The following is a 19,759-nucleotide window of genomic DNA, read 5'->3' on the forward strand; positions in this document are numbered from 1 at the left end:
CGTTTTCCCACCGATGGCGAGGAATTTCATGCATTGACCAGAGCCGGAGCGAATGGTATCTATGAAGATATTGGCAAATATGCTAAGCGGCCTCTACAAAGCAGTGTAAGGCGTAGCTAGACTACCCATGATATCCCTTCATGTATCAATAGACCCCAACTTTTCCCTTCCTTAACAACCCAATTCCCCAACAAACGGCCTTGAGCCTCCCTTTCTAAATAAACAGCTCATTCATTCATTCACGATATTTCCAAACCACCGTCTAGAGACGCCAGTTCGTATACCCTAAAGGCTGAACCACAAGGCAGCGTTTCTTTGGCGTCACGTCAGCGTCTCGGCTACTGGCGTCACCGGAGGCGAAATTCCGGCGTTTGGAAGGTGTTTGACTCATACAGACAAAAACCTTCCAAACGTCGAAATTTTGCCTCCGGCGACACCAGTGGCCGAGACGCAGATGCGAAGCAGAAAAAACGCTGCCTTCTGGTTTTCCTCCCTTAAGGTGGCGGCGGTTCCACTGCTGCCATCTTGCGAACAGTTCAGATTCTGCTCCTAGGCTACGACATTGATCCATGACTGCCGCCTACAAGCCAAACATCATCCGTAAATGGCTTACTGGCCCCTGCTGGCATCAAGGGGGGGCATCAAGTGTCTTCCTGTCTTGCGCCCGAGCGACCCGAGACTGGTTTTGGTTGAGATGTGTGTCCGGTCCTTTTTTGACCCACGCTGTGTGAAGGCTTTTATTTTGCTGCTGCGCATGCCTTCAGAGGATTAAACAAACCATGGCAAACCCGGCTGCTTGTCCCCATCGTGCGTGGGGGGAGGTGGTTGCTGGTGTGGTTCGGCATGCTTCTTTCTCTGCCTGCCCCTTGCTCGGTTTTCGACAACCCCACACGGTAGCTGAACTGTGGCTTGCTAGCTTGTCTAATGCGCGTGACACAAATAAAGGACGTGGACCACCAACTATAGTCTGGTACAACTAAAGAACGAAGCAGCATATTCCCCTCAAAAGCAGCCCTCCAGCCAAGCGCATCGACCAAACATCTTTCGGTGGCTATGCAGCCAAGGCTAAGCTTTAGAAGGAACAAGGCCCTTTTGTTCTTGTTGTTTGTTGCGACTGGGGCTTCCTTTATTCGGGCTATGGTTGTGGAAGGGTGAAGGAAAAAAGTTAGAGAGCCGGGACAAAAAGGGTACTATCTTTGTCCAAAAGGCATCAGAGGTGGGGGTGATCTCTGTTCGGGACAAGGATGCACAGCACGGGAACAAATGACCGTTTCCTTCCCTCTCTTGTTTAGCCCTGGCTGCATAGCCACAGAAAGCTGTACGGTCGACGTTAGTGTCTGGAGGGCCTCCTTTGAAGGTGTGTGCCGCTTCGTTCTTGAGTTGTACATATATTAGTGTGGGCAAATAAAAAGAAAGAAAAATAATGCTGCTCCGCCGGCACCGTCTGAGGCACAACGTCGATACGGTGGAAACTTGGGAGAGTTAGTGATACATTGTCAACATAATTGCACAACGTAAATTACTAAGTAAGCGAAAAGAGAAAGCGGACGCCAAAAAAAGGAAAAGTGTGATATCATGCAAATTATTTGTTTTGTTTATGTCCCATGTATATATTCTGGCATTTTTTTTTTTCAGTTAACCTTATAGTTGAAGTCGGTGCCTTTCTTGTGTCCTTCCTTCTGCCCTCGTCTTTTGCGCGTACAATCACTTAGTCACTGTTGATGCATAGTAATATTATTAGTATTCCGAACACTCCTGGTCTAGAGTGTAACCTGCCAACTCTAGCGATCAAAAAAATGACTTTTTTTATGAAATGATATTACAGCTATGATAATACAACTATAACAAAGACAGCTTGACAACTTCAGTCAACACTTGATGGATGCCTGTCCAACCTTAGAAACAAGGGTTGGTGAAGAACAAGGTATAGAGAAGTGGGAAATCATCAATTTCTCATTACCCTTGAGATGAATCAACATTGCGCAAGAGACGTGAAATCGCTGCTGAGAGGGTTAGCACCGCAGGGTGTCAGAATGTGTTCACCTCAGAAAAAAATATTCGTTGTACATGCGGTGTCATTTTGCCACCAATTCCAATCAACATAGACAGAATTCTGCCAAGGTTCACAAAAATGCAGTATAGACGCATATCATTCACGAGGCGGACTCAGACTAAACATTGTACGAGGGTGGGGGGGGGGGGGGGGGGGCACGGTGTGCAGGAATGTTGCCAAAAAAGGTGTCAGCTACAAAGGGATAGTTCTGTAGGCACTTAGGGCGTCCCCCTCCGTTCTCCCGCTTGGACCCTCAACTGTGTGCTCTTATTTATGTTAGACGTACATTTTTCTTGCATACAGCATCATTAGGTTGCTTATTGCCTCTAGAATTTTCCATTGCGTGCTGAAATGTATATCTTACTCGCCTTGCGTTGGTTTGCCCCGATTTGGGTTGGATCAAAGATGGAAAAAGCGTGCACACGTGTGTGTGTGCGTGCGTGTTCGTGTGCGCATACCTGGAAACTGAAGGAACAGCTGTTATTTTCACACCGTCTGTTGTCAGGAAACTATAACATGCTTGTAACCATTTTCCGTTATTTTTTTTCCCCACGGTATTTTATTTGATACTGAAGCGCGATGTCAAGAGTAGCACGCTATTGAAGAACGCTGGCAGCTGCTCCCGTCTTGCTTCAGCTTCCCGTGACAATGCACCCACTAAAGGCAGAGTGCATGACTTGGTAGTCTTTGAACCAATATACTGGGTGGACAACTGTTCATTATTTGAATGTAACCAGAGTGTATTGTCATATTTATTGCACAGGGAGCCCGCAAGAAACGTGTACTATCGTGTTTAGCCCGCCCTTTGGCTTCATGGGTTGGTAGCAAATTATTTTGAGATGGGGCAGTTGCCATGCAAAAATTCGTAGCAAAACAAGTGGCTTCCGATTTTTATTCCGTACAACACCGTCCATTGCTTGCGAAGCAATTTTTTTTTTTCTGTAACTACTAAATTATTAGACGCATCGACCGAATCGCATTCTGTCAAATCTGGAGTGTGCCAATTTTTCAATTTCTCCACACAAAAGCAGTACAGCGGCTATGCATGCCATATGCGGACAAACAGATAAACGAACATCCGCCAAAGCTCTCACACCTGAAGCCTTGCTAGCATGGTTAGACGACACCTTTCAGAACAAAGCAAGGTGACACGCAAGAGCAAGCTTCAAATGAAAGTGGAACAAAATGGGCGCAGGCACGACGAATGGGTCAGGCACCCGGATTGCCCGAAACCGTTCTTGGTTCAGATACGGGCCCGATTCATTTGCGAAACGCACCGCCTGACGACCTCTTCGGTAGCTGCACGATAGAGATGAAACAGGCATCAAGAAGCAAGGCATCTCCAATCTGTGCTTTTTGTACCTGGCGCTACCAGTCTACCCCGCCTGCAGGAGGGGCGCACAGATCTTGGCTAAGCTGGAAAGGGAAGGAGGCGGTCCTTTGTGCCAGTTCTGGGGCAGGAGACATCTCAGCAGTATAGTCTGTTCAATTAAGGAACGAAGCAGCACATGCAACTCAGAGGGAGCCCTCCAGCCAATCACGTCGATTTCTGTGGCTATGCATGCAGCCAAGTCTGCGAAAGAGAGGGAAGGAGATGGCGCTTTGTCCCCATGTCGTCGAGAGTGGAATGCTCTTTGTTCGGGATAAGTCTGCGTATAGCCTTAGCTCCATAGCCAGTAGTAGTTTATTAAAAGAATAATAACACAAAATGAAAGGAAAAAATTTTTGCTACCCCGACATCTGACATCTCTAGGAGCACCTAAGCTGGGGCAGCTGACAGCGAGCTGGCAGATAGGAGGCAAATAAAAATGTGAAAAGACGGAGAAAGGAGAGGATAGTAGTAGGTGTGGCGCCCCGTCTATTGTCTCAGCTGCACTGGCCAGGGGAGGGAGAGGGGCGCTCACCTTTCGCACATGTCCGCGCGAGAGCCTTTTTTGCACAAAAGCGCTGAATGTTATCGACGGGGTCGTGTTCGGCATTAGTCGGCATGGCGGCTTCAGTCCCCACCGGTGCCGTCGGGGCGCAACAGTGGACACCAAACAGAAAACTGTTCGGTCGACGTGCTTTGATAGACATGTGCTGCTTTGTTCTTGAGTTGAACCCGACTTATAGGCCCGTTCGATTCACCTGCACCACATGAACTGGTTCTCGCGGCGCTGCACCTCACATGGATTCATTTGTTTCAAAGAAGTGCAAGTCTAGTTCAGGAAAACTGCGCACCTTCTCGGTGGTTAGTGCCGAAATAGTGCAGTTGCAGCCGCCATGGAGGCAGATGATGGTTTGCACATTGTGATAAATGGTGGAGACTCAAGTAATTCCACTCATCGACAAGCAAGAACGCTGCTCAAGTTCTCTAAAGAAATGGCTACGTGTAATTGACACCACTGTAAAAAGCAAAGACGTGACGAGATGGACATACACACATAAAGGCTGGTTCACGGCAACATTTTATTGTGATGTGCTGTTTGAACATTTCTGCACGATATACGAGATGTTGACCACCGCTGATGTGGGCTGTAAACAGCTGGCTGCAATTCATTGGCGTCGCCAAGGCTAGCAGTCGACCAGGCCTGCACTCGACCATCCGTTTTGGAAGCAGGCAGTGCCAAATTGCGCTCAAACTGCCGGAACTAGCGCTCCACACTCGCGGCACCACTGCAGAAATTTGCCGAACTGGTGCAGTGAGTGCAGGCAAATCGAGCACTCTCCAACTTCCCCTCCACACCGCTAGCCGGAACAACGAACAACCGACGGCACGAAGCAAAAGCCTGTCTCCTTCCCTTTCCTGTCTCTTTAGCGATGCCAAAGCTTTCCTCGAAAAATAAGATGCCCAGAATGCGCTTCATAGCGCCAGGTGAAAAAGTAATCCAGCAAAGCAATGTGGCGGAAATCTGCTTGGAAGTTCAACACATGTTCAACACACAGTACAGAGGGCAAAATGGACGGCAACGTGAAACATCGTAGAGACATGAGATGTTTTTAGCATACCGGAGACGTACCACCGGAGACGTATACCGGTTAACCGGACGCCGGCGCTCCGCACATGCAGTGGCTACGCCTCGCACCAACAATGCCACTGCCCATGCGCAAGAGGGGTCCGGTAAACCGGTATACCTCCCCTGGTAGTATGCCTCCGGTATGTTCGTGAACACCACCCGATTTTAGATCATTTTGGCTGTTTGGCAGCGCCACATTCGTCATTTTTCTGAGCTGTGACCATTTAGTACACGTGCACTAATGTAGATGGCGCTACATTTATCGCTCGGTTTTGGCTATGGTGTTAGAATAGGTTAGGTGTGTGAACGGGCCGTCCCGCGACGGAGAGCAAGTGGCGACAGCGAGGAACAAATTTCCGCCGGCCACCGAGAGATGGCACGAGGCGGTTGAGGGCTTGGCTTTAAGTGGCAAGGCTGGCGGGTGGCCGCAAGGAACGTGTCAGTTCTTGTCTTCTGTCGTCCGCGTCGTTTTTCTCTCGTGCACGTGCTCGGTGCTTTTCGCTGATATTCACGCTCCATCATTTTCTTCGTTTTTGGTGCATTCTACGTTCGCGTGATGGGGAAAAAGTGTATTGTGCCACGCTGCAATACGGGCTACAAATCCTGCAAGGAAAAGTTTTCGCTCTTTTCGGCGCCGGAAGAAGACGAACGGCTGCAGCTGTGGCGGCGGGCCATACCAAGAAAGGACCGAACTCTACAAACAATGACTACGTTTGCGAGAGACATTTTGAGCCCAGTTTTGCGTCCAAAACCTGGACGGCAGAGTACAATGGGCATTCAAGGCGGAAAGCTGGGCTAGTTGGTGTTTCATCATGAATTAAAAGACTAGCGCATATAACAGAGACACAAAGAAGTAGACAGGACGAGCGCTAAACATCAACTGAGTTGTTTACTGAACATAAAGGAACATATAAGCAATTCGGTGGTGCATGCGCACACTGGGTTAACAATACATAGACAATCTAATCAAGGTGTGGCAAACTGTTCTTTAGGTACATTTTTTCTTTTTTGGTCAAGGTAAGTGAACTAGTGCTTACACAGTTATCACCTTCTCTGTCAATGTGATAGGCCTCACAAATCTCGCGACCTAACTTTGTGCCTCCCCTACCAAGCACACACGTGGCACCAAACGCCGGCACGCACCCGCACCGCTTACAATGATTGGCCAAATGACCGCCCCCCGCCAATGAATCTACCAGCGTGCTGTGCTCTCGTAGCCGCTCGTTCAGGCACCAAGATCTCCGTGCCGAACTCTGGAGAAGCATTCGGTATTTGCAGTTGTGCTTACGTGTGCATGCTGCGACCAGGACAAGCTGCCAGGTAACCTGTGATGCCTTTATCAGGACTTGGGCCAGAGAGGCAGCGAATGTTACCGAGTTTCTTTGGTCTTGTGGCCTGCCATCATTGTGTGCTTGGAAAAAAGCAAAAGAGGATTCCCAACATGTCCCTATGAAAAAAGTGTTGTGTTTAGCAGAATGTGGTCTCCCAGATAAAGTTCAAAAGGTTTTGAGCTGCGGGCCTAAATTTTGTAATGAGGTTAACGAAACACCTCTCGGACTCATTACCATGGTTAGGAAAGTAGGGCAATGGGCAGACGTGGAAGACAAGGCTAGATGTATTTCCGAAGGTGTTGACTGCTTGTCGAGTAGAAAGCCGTGTTCGCGTGGGGTAACGCTAGCGGTGAGCAATACAATTCATTACCTCAAGAATAATAACCTTTCTTTGCTGACCGCTGATAAAGAGGGTGGATTCGTCGTGTTGCCCAAAACGACGTATCTTGAAAAGGCTAAGCAAGCTATTGACAAGAATTTTATTCCCCTGAAAATATCTGGCAGAAAAGTAAAAGCAGAGGCATTAAAAATGTGTGAACGGCTCAATTTGACAGGACTGTATCAGTCTGTAAAAACAGCGAAGACGCTGGGTCTGAACGTATTCTTTTCCGCCAAAACCCACAAAGAAGGCATGCCACTCAGAGCGATTGTATCCGAGAATGAAGCCTGGCAAGGCCTGGTATCAAAATACCTTCAAAAGCACCTTAGCCAGCTAGTTGTAGAAGACCCTTTTCGTGTGAGCAACTCTAAGGATGTAATTGAATTTTTGGGTGAGCAAGGTGGTGCTTCAGGAGCTAATTTCGCCTTTTCAGTAGATATTGAGGAGCTCTTTTATTCCATTCCCCAAATAGAGTTACTAGACGCAGTAAAAGAGCGAATTGAAAGCTGGGGGGCTGTTAAGTTCCAAAATAGCAGCGGAGTTTCTGTAAATGACTTTGTAGCGTTAGTTAAGTGTTACATCTCATCCACCTTTATTTGTTTTAACGACAAGTTGTTCGTGCAAAAAGACGGTATTTGCATAGGCTCATGCATAGCTCCAATACTTAGCGAAATATTTTTAGGTCAATTTGACAAACGCGTTGCAGCGTGCATGAAAAGGGAAAAAGGTGTAGTGAGGTGTTTTAGATATGTGGATGATTTTATTGTGTTTGTGAATGTTGAGAACGAGAGTGACAAACCGCAGGTTGTAAAAAGTGTTTTAGATATTTTCGGTGAATGTTCTGTCAAGTTGAGATTCACGCATGAAGTTCCGATCAACGGGTGTCTCCAATTCCTCGAGATTTGTTTGTTCTTTGGCACGGGGCACATCTGCTGGTCGTACCAGCCACGCACAAAAAAGGAAATTTTAGCGTACAATTCGGCTCATTCGAAATTGGTAAAACGGGGCATTGCAAAAAATTGCCTGCGTGGTGCTCTCGAGAAGTCTTGCCAGCATAAAATTGAAATCAGTTTGCAGACGCAAGTGCACCGGTTGCAGAACGCCGGGGTTTCCTATGGATACCGTGACGGCTGTAGCGCAGTGCCTCCTGAAAGAAATCAGGGCAGGTGGCCGCCCTGGCGTGGCAGCGGAAACTAGCTGCAGGAGGCTGAGGCGTACCGCTATTCCGTACGTGCACCAGTTATCGCACCGGCTGAAGAAAGTTGGAGAGAGGTGCGGTGTGGACGTGATGTTCACTGCCCCCGAAAAGCTGGTGCGCATGTGCAAAGCGGTCAATGAAGAAAGGAAACCGGTCTGCACCACAAAACACGTTTGCAAGTTTGTGCCTTGCACTACTGGCATCGTATACCGCATACCCCTCTCCTGCGGTAGATGCTACGTGGGGCAGTCTGGACGGTGCCTGAACGAGCGGCTACGAGAGCACAGCACGCTGGTAGATTCATTGGCGGGGGGGCGGTCATTTGGCCAATCATTGTAAGCGGTGCGGGTGCGTGCCGGCGTTTGGTGCCACGTGTGTGCTTGGTAGGGGAGGCACAAAGTTAGGTCGCGAGATTTGTGAGGCCTATCACATTGACAGAGAAGGTGATAACTGTGTAAGCACTAGTTCACTTACCTTGACCAAAAAAGAAAAAATGTACCTAAAGAACAGTTTGCCACACCTTGATTAGATTGTCTATGTATTGTTAACCCAGTGTGCGCATGCACCACCGAATTGCTTATATGTTCCTTTATGTTCAGTAAACAACTCAGTTGATGTTTAGCGCTCGTCCTGTCTACTTCTTTGTGTCTCTGTTATATGCGCTAGTCTTTTAATTCATGATGAAACACCAACTAGCCCAGCTTTCCGCCTTGAATGCCCATTGTACTCTGCCGTCCAGGTTTTGGACGCAAAACTGGGCTCAAAATGTCTCTCGCAAACGTAGTCATTGTTTGTAGAGTTCGGTCCTTTCTTGGTATGGCCCGCCGCCACAGCTGCAGCCGTTCGTCTTCTTCCGGCGCCGAAAAGAGCGAAAACTTTTCCTTGCAGGATTTGTAGCCCGTATTGCAGCGTGGCACAATACACTTTTTCCCCATCACGCGAACGTAGAATGCACCAAAAACGAAGAAAATGATGGAGCGTGAATATCAGCGAAAAGCACCGAGCACGTGCACGAGAGAAAAACGACGCGGACGACAGAAGACAAGAACTGACACGTTCCTTGCGGCCACCCGCCAGCCTTGCCACTTAAAGCCAAGCCCTCAACCGCCTCGTGCCATCTCTCGGTGGCCGGCGGAAATTTGTTCCTCGCTGTCGCCACTTGCTCTCCGTCGCGGGACGGCCCGTTCACACACCTAACCTATTCTAACACCATAGCCAAAACCGAGCGATAAATGTAGCGCCATCTACATTAGTGCACGTGTACTAAATGGTCACAGCTCAGAAAAATGACGAATGTGGCGCTGCCAAACAGCCAAAATGATCTAAAATCGGGTGGTGTTCACGAACATACCGGAGGCATACTACCGGGGAGGTATACCGGTTTACCGGACCCCTCTTGCGCATGGGCAGTGGCATTGTTGGTGCGAGGCGTAGCCACTGCACGTGCGGAGCGCCGGCGTCCGGTTAACCGGTATACGTCTCCGGTGGTACGTCTCCGGTATGCTAAAAACATCTCATGTCTCTACGATGTTTCACGTTGCCGTCCATTTTGCCCTCTGTACTGTGTGTTGAACATGTGTTGAACTTCCAAGCAGATTTCCGCCACATTGCTTTGCTGGATTACTTTTTCACCTGGCGCTATGAAGCGCATTCTGGGCATCTTATTTTTCGAGGAAAGCTTTGGCATCGCTAAAGAGACAGGAAAGGGAAGGAGACAGGCTTTTGCTTCGTGCCGTCGGTTGTTCGTTGTTCCGGCTAGCGGTGTGGAGGGGAAGTTGGAGAGTGCTCGATTTGCCTGCACTCACTGCACCAGTTCGGCAAATTTCTGCAGTGGTGCCGCGAGTGTGGAGCGCTAGTTCCGGCAGTTTGAGCGCAATTTGGCACTGCCTGGCGTGTAGACAAAGTAAGGCTTTGTACTGGACGACCTAGCATCAAAGAGTATCCTAAGGCTGAGCCGCAAAGTGCGTTCCTCGATTCTGATAATAAATGGCAGCACAAGAAATGTCCACTAATCCTCAGTGCCGGTGGATCGGTCTGCCAGAAGTGCTTCAGCCTCTCAGACACATTCCGAATTCGCGAGAAGAGGCTAATGGAGAAGCATTGGAAGTTGAATTCCAGTGGTGCTCGTTTCTCCGCGAAAAACTTGCAAAACCGTGAAAAACTTGCAGTGCTCAGGCATGCTAACTATGCCCTCAAAAGATCGAAGAATCACCTTTGCAACCGGTTGAAGATGCTCACTGCTGAGCTTAAGCAAGCTCGTGAGCACCTGCAGACAATTTCTGGGGAAGACATTGAAGCGAAGCTTTCCGAAGCTGAGCTACCAGGAATACAGCTGACGGCAGTGAAAGAGTGCTTGGCAGCTGCCAAACTCGTAAATAAAAAGAGCCGGCGCTACACAGAAGACTGGCTTTTGCTGTGTCTGTTGCTGCACATTCGCAGCCCATCGGCGTATTCCTTCCTCCGAGAAAATGATGTTTTACCGCTTCCTTGTGTCACAACAGTTCGAAAGTATTTAAGTTTGGTGAGAGTGAAGTGCGGATATGACACGCGATTTTTTGTGGCATTTAAAAAAAAATGGCCACCAAGGACGAGTTTTAGCGACACGGGATTTTAGTGTTCGATGAAATGCAGGTAAGGAAAGAGATGAGAGTGCACTCAAAGTCAATGACTTATTGTGGATTCAGCGATTTTGGTGACAGTGCGACGACCAGCGATGACTTCGCCGACCATGGACTGGTGTTCACATTTCGAGCATTTGGGGATCATTACTCGCAGCCAGTTGCTGCCTTTGCAAGCAAGGGTCCTACAAAAGGCACCAAACTTGCACAGCTCATACTAAAAGCGATTTTTCTCCTGGAGGAAGCTGGCGCGTTAGTCGATGGGATTGTGTGTGATGGAGCAGCTACAAATCGCTTAATGTGGAAAGAGTTCGGAGTGAGTGGGGCTCTTCGGCACACTAAACACTCCTTTACTCATCCTGTTGACAACAAGCGCAATGCTTTTGTTTTTTCTGGTGTGCCTCACCTCCTGAAATGTGTGCGGAACCACTTGCATCGACAAAAGATTTTGGTTGTCAATGGTGAACGGGTTCACTGGGCGCACTATGACAGATTGTTTGTAGAAGATTCGAAGCAACCCGGCCTGGCGCGTGTCTGTCCTAAATTAACATTTTCCCATATTAATCAAACAAACACTGAAAAAATGCGTGTTAAGCTGGCGACCCAGTTGTTCAGCCGGAGCGTAGCAAAAGGTCTGGAGTTTTATTCGAGGAGAGGCATGCAAGGATTAGAAAATGTGAAAGGTACGGTGGAGTTACCATGAAACTCAATGACCTCTTTGACGCCCTTAATCGAAACTGCCCGCGAGAAGGCATTACTGTAGGGAGCAAAGATCTACGAGTTCTAGCTTCTTCACTTGTAATGGCTAAACAGGTGGGAGCAAGATGTACTATCTGAAAAGATTTCTCGTAAAAATTGCCTCACCGAGCAGACCGCAGAGGGACTGCGCGTGTCAATTTTTTCGGCACTGGAACTCTCTCGGTACCTGCTCAAGGAGTGTGGGTTCAGGTATGTCTTCAGGGGAAGTTCAATCAGTATGTGCTTGAACGCTTCTTCGGTATTATCCGACAGGCAGGTGGCCAAAATGACCACCCCTCTATGCCCACTTTCTTGCAATTATATAACATGCTCTCAGTGTATAGTTTGCTCAAGCCGCCAAAGTTTGGCAATTGCGAAGTGCAAACCGCCGATAATACACATACACTAACACTGACTGACGTTAAGCTTGCGTTTAAGGTTGACAATGAAGAAAAGACACAACTTCAGCTACTAAAACAAAAACTGGATGGCTTAGTGGACGCGAAGTTGAGTGTGAAGAAGTTTTTGATCATGTATGTACAGAGCCAGAGGTTATTGACTGTATAATTTATTACCTGGCTGGTTTTATGTGTCGAAAACTTATGAAAAGTACAACATGCTCAAATGTAGAGAGTGCCTTATTGGAGAAGCTGCAGCACAGTCTTTAAAGGAAAGTGCCCTAGTTAAGTGCAAAACTCGAGGTGGATTATTACGCCCCAGTAGGAACATTTTCCACCTACTGCAAGCAGCCGAGACTGAATTTCAGAAGCACACCTTTCACAGAAATGTCTATGAATTGACAGTAGAAAGCATGCTAGAAAGCTACCATTTTTCTTTTCCTTGTTTGGAACACAAAGAAGAAATGATGGCATGTCTTCTGCATCACTATATAGCAATAAGAATGCGGCAGGTCTGCAAGCAAAGAAAAGCTGATGAGAAAAACAAAACACAGCAGCTGCGGAAGCTTGCTAAACTTGTTTAACACATGATTTTTTACTCGTCTCTATTTTTTATGCCACACATTTTTGTGTGAACTAAACGGAAGATAGCGCAATGTAGCCGTATCTGATGCGACAAAGCGGCTGCGGAAGCTCTCCCAAATTTTACGCAAAACCTGTAATAGCTGGCCTCTTTTGTGACTGCAGATGTGTGTGTGAAATAAATGGTGATGCAGCATTGTGTTTTTTTTTTTTTTTTCAAAGCATGAAAGCAACATTCAGCGCCCGAAACCTACGCGGAAACTTGCGCACATAACAGCTGCAAAAGAAAACACAAGACACTCGTTTCCGGACGCCAACTTCCAGAAGTCCTCTGTCGGCAGTTTTACAGACAGTGTTTTGCATAATTAGACGCAACATCGCACACATTATAACTAAATATAAGGACAAAATATTAGGAACACTGAGACGTACCACAGAATAGCTGCTGTTACAGCCCGCACCAATTCTAACTTTCAGTACGAACGAGAGTGAACAGCTCTTTTGTGGCCTGCGATTTTCACGAGGAGCATTTAATATAAAGCACCACGAGTTGTTAGGTTTATTACAACTAAGGCTAAATTGGCCCTCCTAATATATTGCAAGGAGCCAGCAGTGCGCACGTTCAACCTAGCCGATTGTTCATGGACGCTGCGTCGAAGGCCCCAAGTTTGGGGCACCGCCTGCCGTAGGACGGGCACACTACGATCTGCGGCGCGCCGCGCCAGCGAGACTCGTTCGTACACCTATTCTATTCTAACACCATGGTTTTGGCTATGGTTTCGGCTTGTGACGCCATCGGAGGAGGACGCTTTTTTTCGGAGCTCCAGCGACTACGTCCGAAGCTAAGTGCTTTTTTGGTATTTGCGCTTGTACATGCTGTCGGGCGGTAGTTTTAAACCCAGTTAAGGGTAAGAAGGCTAGCGGAAGTGTGTGTGCCGAAGGTTTTTGTGTACGAATTTTGGCAGGCTTTTACGTTGCGTAGTGCCAAAGGTTTTTGTGTAGGAATTTTGGCGGGTTTTTACATTGCGTAGTCGGCCGGACGATGGGTTGGCAAGCTTGGAAAGTCAAGCTGGACAGGGACGGGGAGTTAGTGCAGTGCCAGGAATGCGACCGTTGGTGCTATTTAGAAGAGACCAAGTTCAGGAGCTTAGCCGAGGCAGATGGGGCTAGCTTCGCATGCAAGATATGTAAGCGTTTTGAGGAGGCCGTTCAGACGTTGAAAGGGGGAATGGGCAGCTAGGATTAAGGAACTCAAAGGGGACCTGAAGGTGGAACGACAGGAACGGATTAAGCTAGAAACTCAGGTCGCCGAGTGCTTTAGAGGGAGGAGGCTAATGCCGACCTGGTGGAGCGAATTGTGGGCGAGCTGAAAGAGGAGCGGGAAAAGCGAGCCCAGCTAGAAGAGCAGGTAGAAGCGCTCAGGTCGCGGCTGGCAGGGCACCCCTGTTCGGAGCAGTGTCAGGTGGGGGACGAGGCTCGTCAATCCTACAGTGCTATAGCACAGCAGGCTTTGAGTGGGGAAGACAAAGAGGTAAAAACGGGCACGGAGACTCGCGACAGTAGCGTACGGCGGCGGGAGAGACAGCTAGTGCAATCCGGAGGGCAACAGTCGCAGTTGGGAAGCGAACGGTTAGAGCGCAGGAGGCATGTTCTGGTAGTCGGTGACTCGAACGTAGCGAGGGTTGAGGGAGGCGTTTTGACGACAGTGAACGTGGACAGGCGGGTGCAGGTGGAGGCCTAGTCAAGGAAGTGTATGGTAGATGCAATGGCCAAAGCCCAGGAGGTGGTGGGGGGCAACATGGATGGCAAACACCTTGTGGTCATCCATGCTGGTCTCAATGATGTACTGCAGGGGAGGAGCCAGAATCTTGAGACGCAGTTGGAGGTGGGGATGCGTAGGCTTAGAGAGGCCTCTGGGAGTGTGCATGTGACCATATGCACAGTCCCAGAGGTCCAGAGACAGGCTCGCGAAACGGAAAGGAGGGTCGTGGAGACTAATCGGGTAATTAGGCTATTGAGTCGACGACTAAGATACGAGGTGATGGAGGTCAACAGGGAAGTGTACGAGGTTAGGCCCCACCCTTTTGCACAGGATGGCATCCACTACGGTGGTGCCACTGGCAAGAAGGTGGGTAGTAGGATAGGTCGCCAGGCAACAGCTTTTTTGGGGGGACCCAGAGCTCTGATGGAACCAGTGTAGAGAAGAAAGAATTAAGATCAAACGGACAATGGAACCATAGGGGAAAAAAGAGACGCAAGCGCCAGGGCCAAGTTAATTCAGATATAGGTTTCATTAACATGCAAGGTGGCAGGAATAGACTGAAATGGGAGGAAATAGAAGAACAGTTAAGACAGGAGGAATTAATGGTATATGGTTTAGTGGAAACGCATCTTAGAGACATGTAGCAACCACCCTGTAACCCAGACTACACATGGGAATATTGCAATAGAACAGAGGGCAGCAGAAAGGAGGGCGGAATTGGGGCATTCATTCATATAAGTAAGAATTTTCAAAGGGTTAAACTGGGATGCAAGGAACATTTATGGCTAAAAGGAAAAGTGGCAGGGGAGCAAACACTCCTTGGCTTTGTATACCTGTGGACAGGAGCTAATGCCAAGGAGGAAAACAGGAAAATGTTAGAATGTATTGCAAGCAATATTGATGAGCTAGGAGGACAGGGTGAGATAATTATATTGTTACGAGCAATTCGAAGGAGAACCTGCAGAGACGAGACGCAAAACTGTGGCGGTCCCAAAGTGGTCCAAGCGCGCGAGCGGGAGAGAAAAATCTTCTTTCTCCACGGATGCAGGCGCTTTTTCTTCTTCTTCCACAGTGGCACGTATCAATATATTAGGCGACATGAATGCACATATAGAAGACCTGGATGGGTACACAGATTCGACAGGAAGCATGCTGCAGGACGTGTGTGACAGGCATGATTTAGTTGTATGCAACAGTACCGAGAAGTGTGAAGAGCTCATAACATGGGAGGCAGGGAGTCTGCACTCGACGATAGATTATGCGCTAATGTCACAGAGGATGCATAATAGATTAGGGGCAATGAGCATAGATGAACATGGTTCCAGAAGTCTAGGTAGTGACCACAAGCGTATCAAGTTGAGTTTCAGAAAAGAAACCAATGTAGGACTGAAGCGAGATGAAAAATCAGAGGGGAATTTTTGCTCAGAAAAGCAATTGGAAGCAGCAGCCAAACAAATTGAGAAAGTAATTTTTGAGGATAGTGGAACAGAATGGACTTATACCAAATTAACTCGATTACTAGAGCTAGAGCTAGCTAAGGTGCGAGTAAAGCTAAAAGGGAAAAGACGCAAACCCAAGAGTTGGTAGGATGAGGAGGTCAAGAGGGCTATAAAGAAACGTCAGGAAGCGTCCATGGAACACGGATATTCCAAGAAGAGGGGGGACCCTGAAGTTGAAGTAGACAGAAAATGGGATACCTTCATGAAGTGTAGAAGGGAAGCATCCTATTTGATTAAAGAGAAAATTAGAAGAAAGGGTGCCCAATGAATGTCAAAAGTAAATCAAAAGGATAGAAAAGCAGCTCAAAAATTCTGGAAGCATGTAAATGCAATAAGTAATAAGACTAGGCTAGAGCAAACGTTTATTGTTAATGATCAGGGTATTCGACTAGAAGGGGATGAAGTGATAAAACACATAGAAACAATATTGACAGAAAAATTTAAGAAAGAAATTTTGCACATAATTTATCGAAGGAGGATAGACCGGTTACTGCAGTAGCTTCACTTGAGCAAGGAGAGTGAGAAAGGGCAGAGAAGAAGGTTCCTAGTGGCACATCAACAGGACCAGGTGGTATTCCTATTATGTTAATAAAGAAGCTAGGACCAAAATCCAAGCAAACATTAATACAGGTAGTGAATAAAATGATAGTGGATGGGAAAGTCCCCAATGAATGGCGATTAAGTAGAATGAACATTATATATAAGGGAAAGGGGGACAAAGCTGACATAAGTAACTATCGTCCTATTACAGTGACATCTGTGGTTTGCAAGGTGGTGATGCCGATTATAAAGGACAGATTGCAGGCTTGGGTGGAGAATGAGGGGTGCTAGGGGTGCTACAAAATGGGTTTTGGAAACAAAGGAGGTTGGGGGACAATCTGTTTTCATTGACACAGTGTATAGAGATTGCTGAAAAGGAACACAGGCCCCTATGGCTAGCATTTCTGGATATTAAATTAAGGGAGCCTACGACAACGCTATTCAAGAGTATCTGTGGGACATACTGGGCACATTGCATGTGGAAGATGGAGTAATTAATCTTTTAAAAGATATATATAAATGTAACAGAGTGCTTATAAAATGGGGAAAAAAATGTATCAGAGCCTGTAGAGATAAAGCGGAGGTTTAGGAAAGGATGTCCTCTGTCTCCTTTATTGTTCATGTACCTGCAAGGGTTAGAGACCAAGCTAGGGGGGAGCGGATTAGGCTTCAACCTTTCTTTTTTCAAGCAAGGAGAATTGATTAAACAGTCATTACCGGGACTAATATATGCCGATGATATAGTGCTAATGGCTGACAACAAGGAAGATTTACAGAAGTTGATAGACATATGTGGTACAGAGGGAGATAGATTAGGTCTCAAGTTTAGTAAGAAAAAATCTGCAGTGATGATATTTAATGATGAGGGCGGCGAGCATAGAATACAGGAGTTCACGCTAGAAGTAGTAGATGAGTACAAGTATATTGGGGTGTGGATAAATAACAGTGCTGAGTATCTGGCAGAGCATGAAAAATATGTAATGAATAAAGCTAGCAGGAATGCAACTGTCATGAAAAATAGGGCACTCTGGAATTACAATAGGTATGAAGTGGTAAGAGGGATCTGGAAAGGGGTGATGATTCCTAGCCTGACTTTCGGTAATGCGGTCCTGTGCATGAGACTAGATGTTCAAGCAATGTTAGAAATCAAACAACGTGGCGGCGTAGGGAGGCTAGCTTTGGGAGCACATGGCAATTCACCAAATCAGGGTGTAGAGGGTGATATGAGATGGGTGTCGTTCGAAAGCAGAGAAGCTAGCAGTAAGATAGCATTTGAGGAGAGATTGGGAAAAATCCGGGTAAAGCAGTGGGCTAGGAAAGTTTTCAGATACCTGTATATAAGGAATGTTGATACGAAATGGAGAAAGCGAACTAGAAAATTGACAAGCAAATATCTGGACAGCAGTAGGGGGGCAAATCAGCAATTATCGGTTAAGAAAAAGTTTAAAGAAACAGAGAGAGCTCTGCGGAAAATAGGGATGCTGACGAAATCAGCACTGGGAACATACAGGAATTTTAAGCAGGAAACTGCCAAAGAAAATATCTAAGATAATTGTAGGGGAAGCTCTTTGTTGTTTGAGGCCAGGACGGGAGTTTTGCAGACTAAGACATAGAGAGCCAGGTACCATGAGATAGACACGTGTGCTGCGTGCAGACAGGAGGAGGAAAACGGCTGAACACTTGATACTTTTCTGTAAAGGGCTTCACCCTACAGTGTAAAGCAACGGGGCTGATTGATCCAAGGCATTGGGTTTAAGGACAGTGAAGAGAAAATGGATTTTAAGCGGGTAGAAGTAACCAAGCGAAGCTTATCTGACTGGTGGCTAAAATCAAGACAAGAGTAAAATTTCATGTCATGGCCAGGTGGCTTGAGCCACTGCCCAATTTAAAGGGTTCAGCTGTATCCATCCATCCATTGCATGTCTCTGCGTTATTGCTATTATTTTTTGTATTTTGTGGACTTCGTAGTTGGTAATTGTTACAAGTTGATTAAACGGATGAGAGCCCGATATTTTAAGAGCGTATTTACCAGAAAAAAAGAAGCCGTGGAACGTTTCAAGAGCTTGTGCCCTTCATAAGCGTAACGAAAAAGGTAGCGAAAATAAACTATATAGTGCACATTCCTCAAAAGCCCTAGTGTAAAAGTGATGCTTAGCCATGTAGAGCGAAGTAATAAGTTTCTTCACGCAAAATCTCAGAACTGCCAAGTGCTGGTTACCTGAACACTATAGCATCTTGTTTCCAACTATTTCAAAAAAACGCTAACTTTGATCAGGAATAACTTTTAAACTAAATGAGGCAGATGAATGATATTTTCAGAAAGGAAAGACGATTACATGACCTCAAACTGTGCAAAAAGTCGCCGCAGGACAATGCATATCTGACAAGTTATTGCAGATTACATTGTTGTTTTCTACGTTTTTCAAACATGTGTGGCTAATAAACTAACCTATACACATATTTCTAAATCCTTAAACATGCTCATTGGCATCAGATCTCAAAGTATCTCGAAAGATTTTTTCTATGTGCAATAGGTTTTTCACAACTTTGCATTTCCCGAGACAAGTTGAGCGCAACTGCCATTTTTCATATTTGCGTTTTCTTTTACAGTTGAAACAAATTTTCAGCTATCGTTAAACCACATGCATCTTTTGAAAGCAAATGAAATTAGCTTTTTGTAAATACCTGAACCATATTTATGACGCTAACAAGCGAGGTACAGTCGACGTACAAATATCACCACATATCACCACAGGCGTCGAGCGACAACGGCGGTAATCGAGACGGGGACGAGACGCTGGCACCGAAGAAACGCTGCCTTGTGGTTCGGCCAGAAATCATTCGTACGGGCTAAACATGTAAGCAGCGTAATGCTGATTAAACTAATGACTACCACGTCTCCAAAAGAGATCGTACAACAGATAAAAGCACAGCTGTTATACACAACGCAATGTAACAGCACATGCTTACCGGACGCAGCTCTCCTTCTTTCGTGCTGATGCTGCTAGGCGTTTCGGCATAGCGAGATAGTGCTGACCGCAATGTATGTACGTACGTACACCAACAGTCTACACAGAATTCGGACACTAAAATGCACTTCAAACGAGGCAGCGTCGTATGTGCGCGCGAGACGCTGATGACACTTCTCTGGACCTCTGGCGTAATGGATACTGGTGCAAAAAGAAGTAATTATAATGAACTGATATATTTCATAAGTTGCAAGCAAAAAGGTACTGCTTGCTGCAAAACCAACTTCAAAAATGCGTTTGTTGTTTTTAGACTATTTTTTTTGTTTGAAAGTAACTGAGGAGACGAGCGTGCAAGAGGCGATCTTCACTTGGCTATTCCACTAGGTGGCTGGATGCAATGCCTCCTGAAGAACATGCCTGAAGCTTCAGGGGTTTTTCTGCCGCCGTAGAGCGCGCGTCCGCCATATAGCGGCGCTGTATACCGGACCATACCGGGCCACCGCCCTATGTAAAGGGTTCAGCCGTATCCATCCAGGCAGTGTTCCTGTATATGCTCCCGCAGGGAGCTTTATACAGGAACACTAACATTAGGCAACGGGGAGTAGGGAGGTTAGCTTTGGGAGCACATGGCAATACACCAAATCAGGGGGTACATGGTGATATGGGATGGGCGTCTTTCGAGAGCAGAGAGGCTAG

At 46.9% G+C, this 19,759-nt stretch overlaps 1 protein-coding gene across 1 annotated transcript in view; it reads right to left on the bottom strand.

Moving 5' to 3' along the window:
* The window catches only part of LOC144106827 (poly [ADP-ribose] polymerase 2-like), a 93,215-nt gene extending 73,957 nt beyond the window's left edge, over positions 1 to 19,258 (bottom strand). The window contains exon 1 of the mRNA XM_077639774.1: positions 19,065 to 19,258. Coding sequence (XP_077495900.1) covers positions 19,065 to 19,114 — 50 coding nt within the window. The 5' untranslated portion in view covers positions 19,115 to 19,258. The remainder of the gene's footprint in view (positions 1 to 19,064) is intronic.
* Positions 19,259 to 19,759: the final 501 nt, after the last annotated feature.

The sequence above is a fragment of the Amblyomma americanum genome, chromosome 10 (genome assembly GCF_052857255.1).
Source record: "Amblyomma americanum isolate KBUSLIRL-KWMA chromosome 10, ASM5285725v1, whole genome shotgun sequence".
Classification (NCBI taxonomy): domain Eukaryota; kingdom Metazoa; phylum Arthropoda; class Arachnida; order Ixodida; family Ixodidae; genus Amblyomma; species Amblyomma americanum.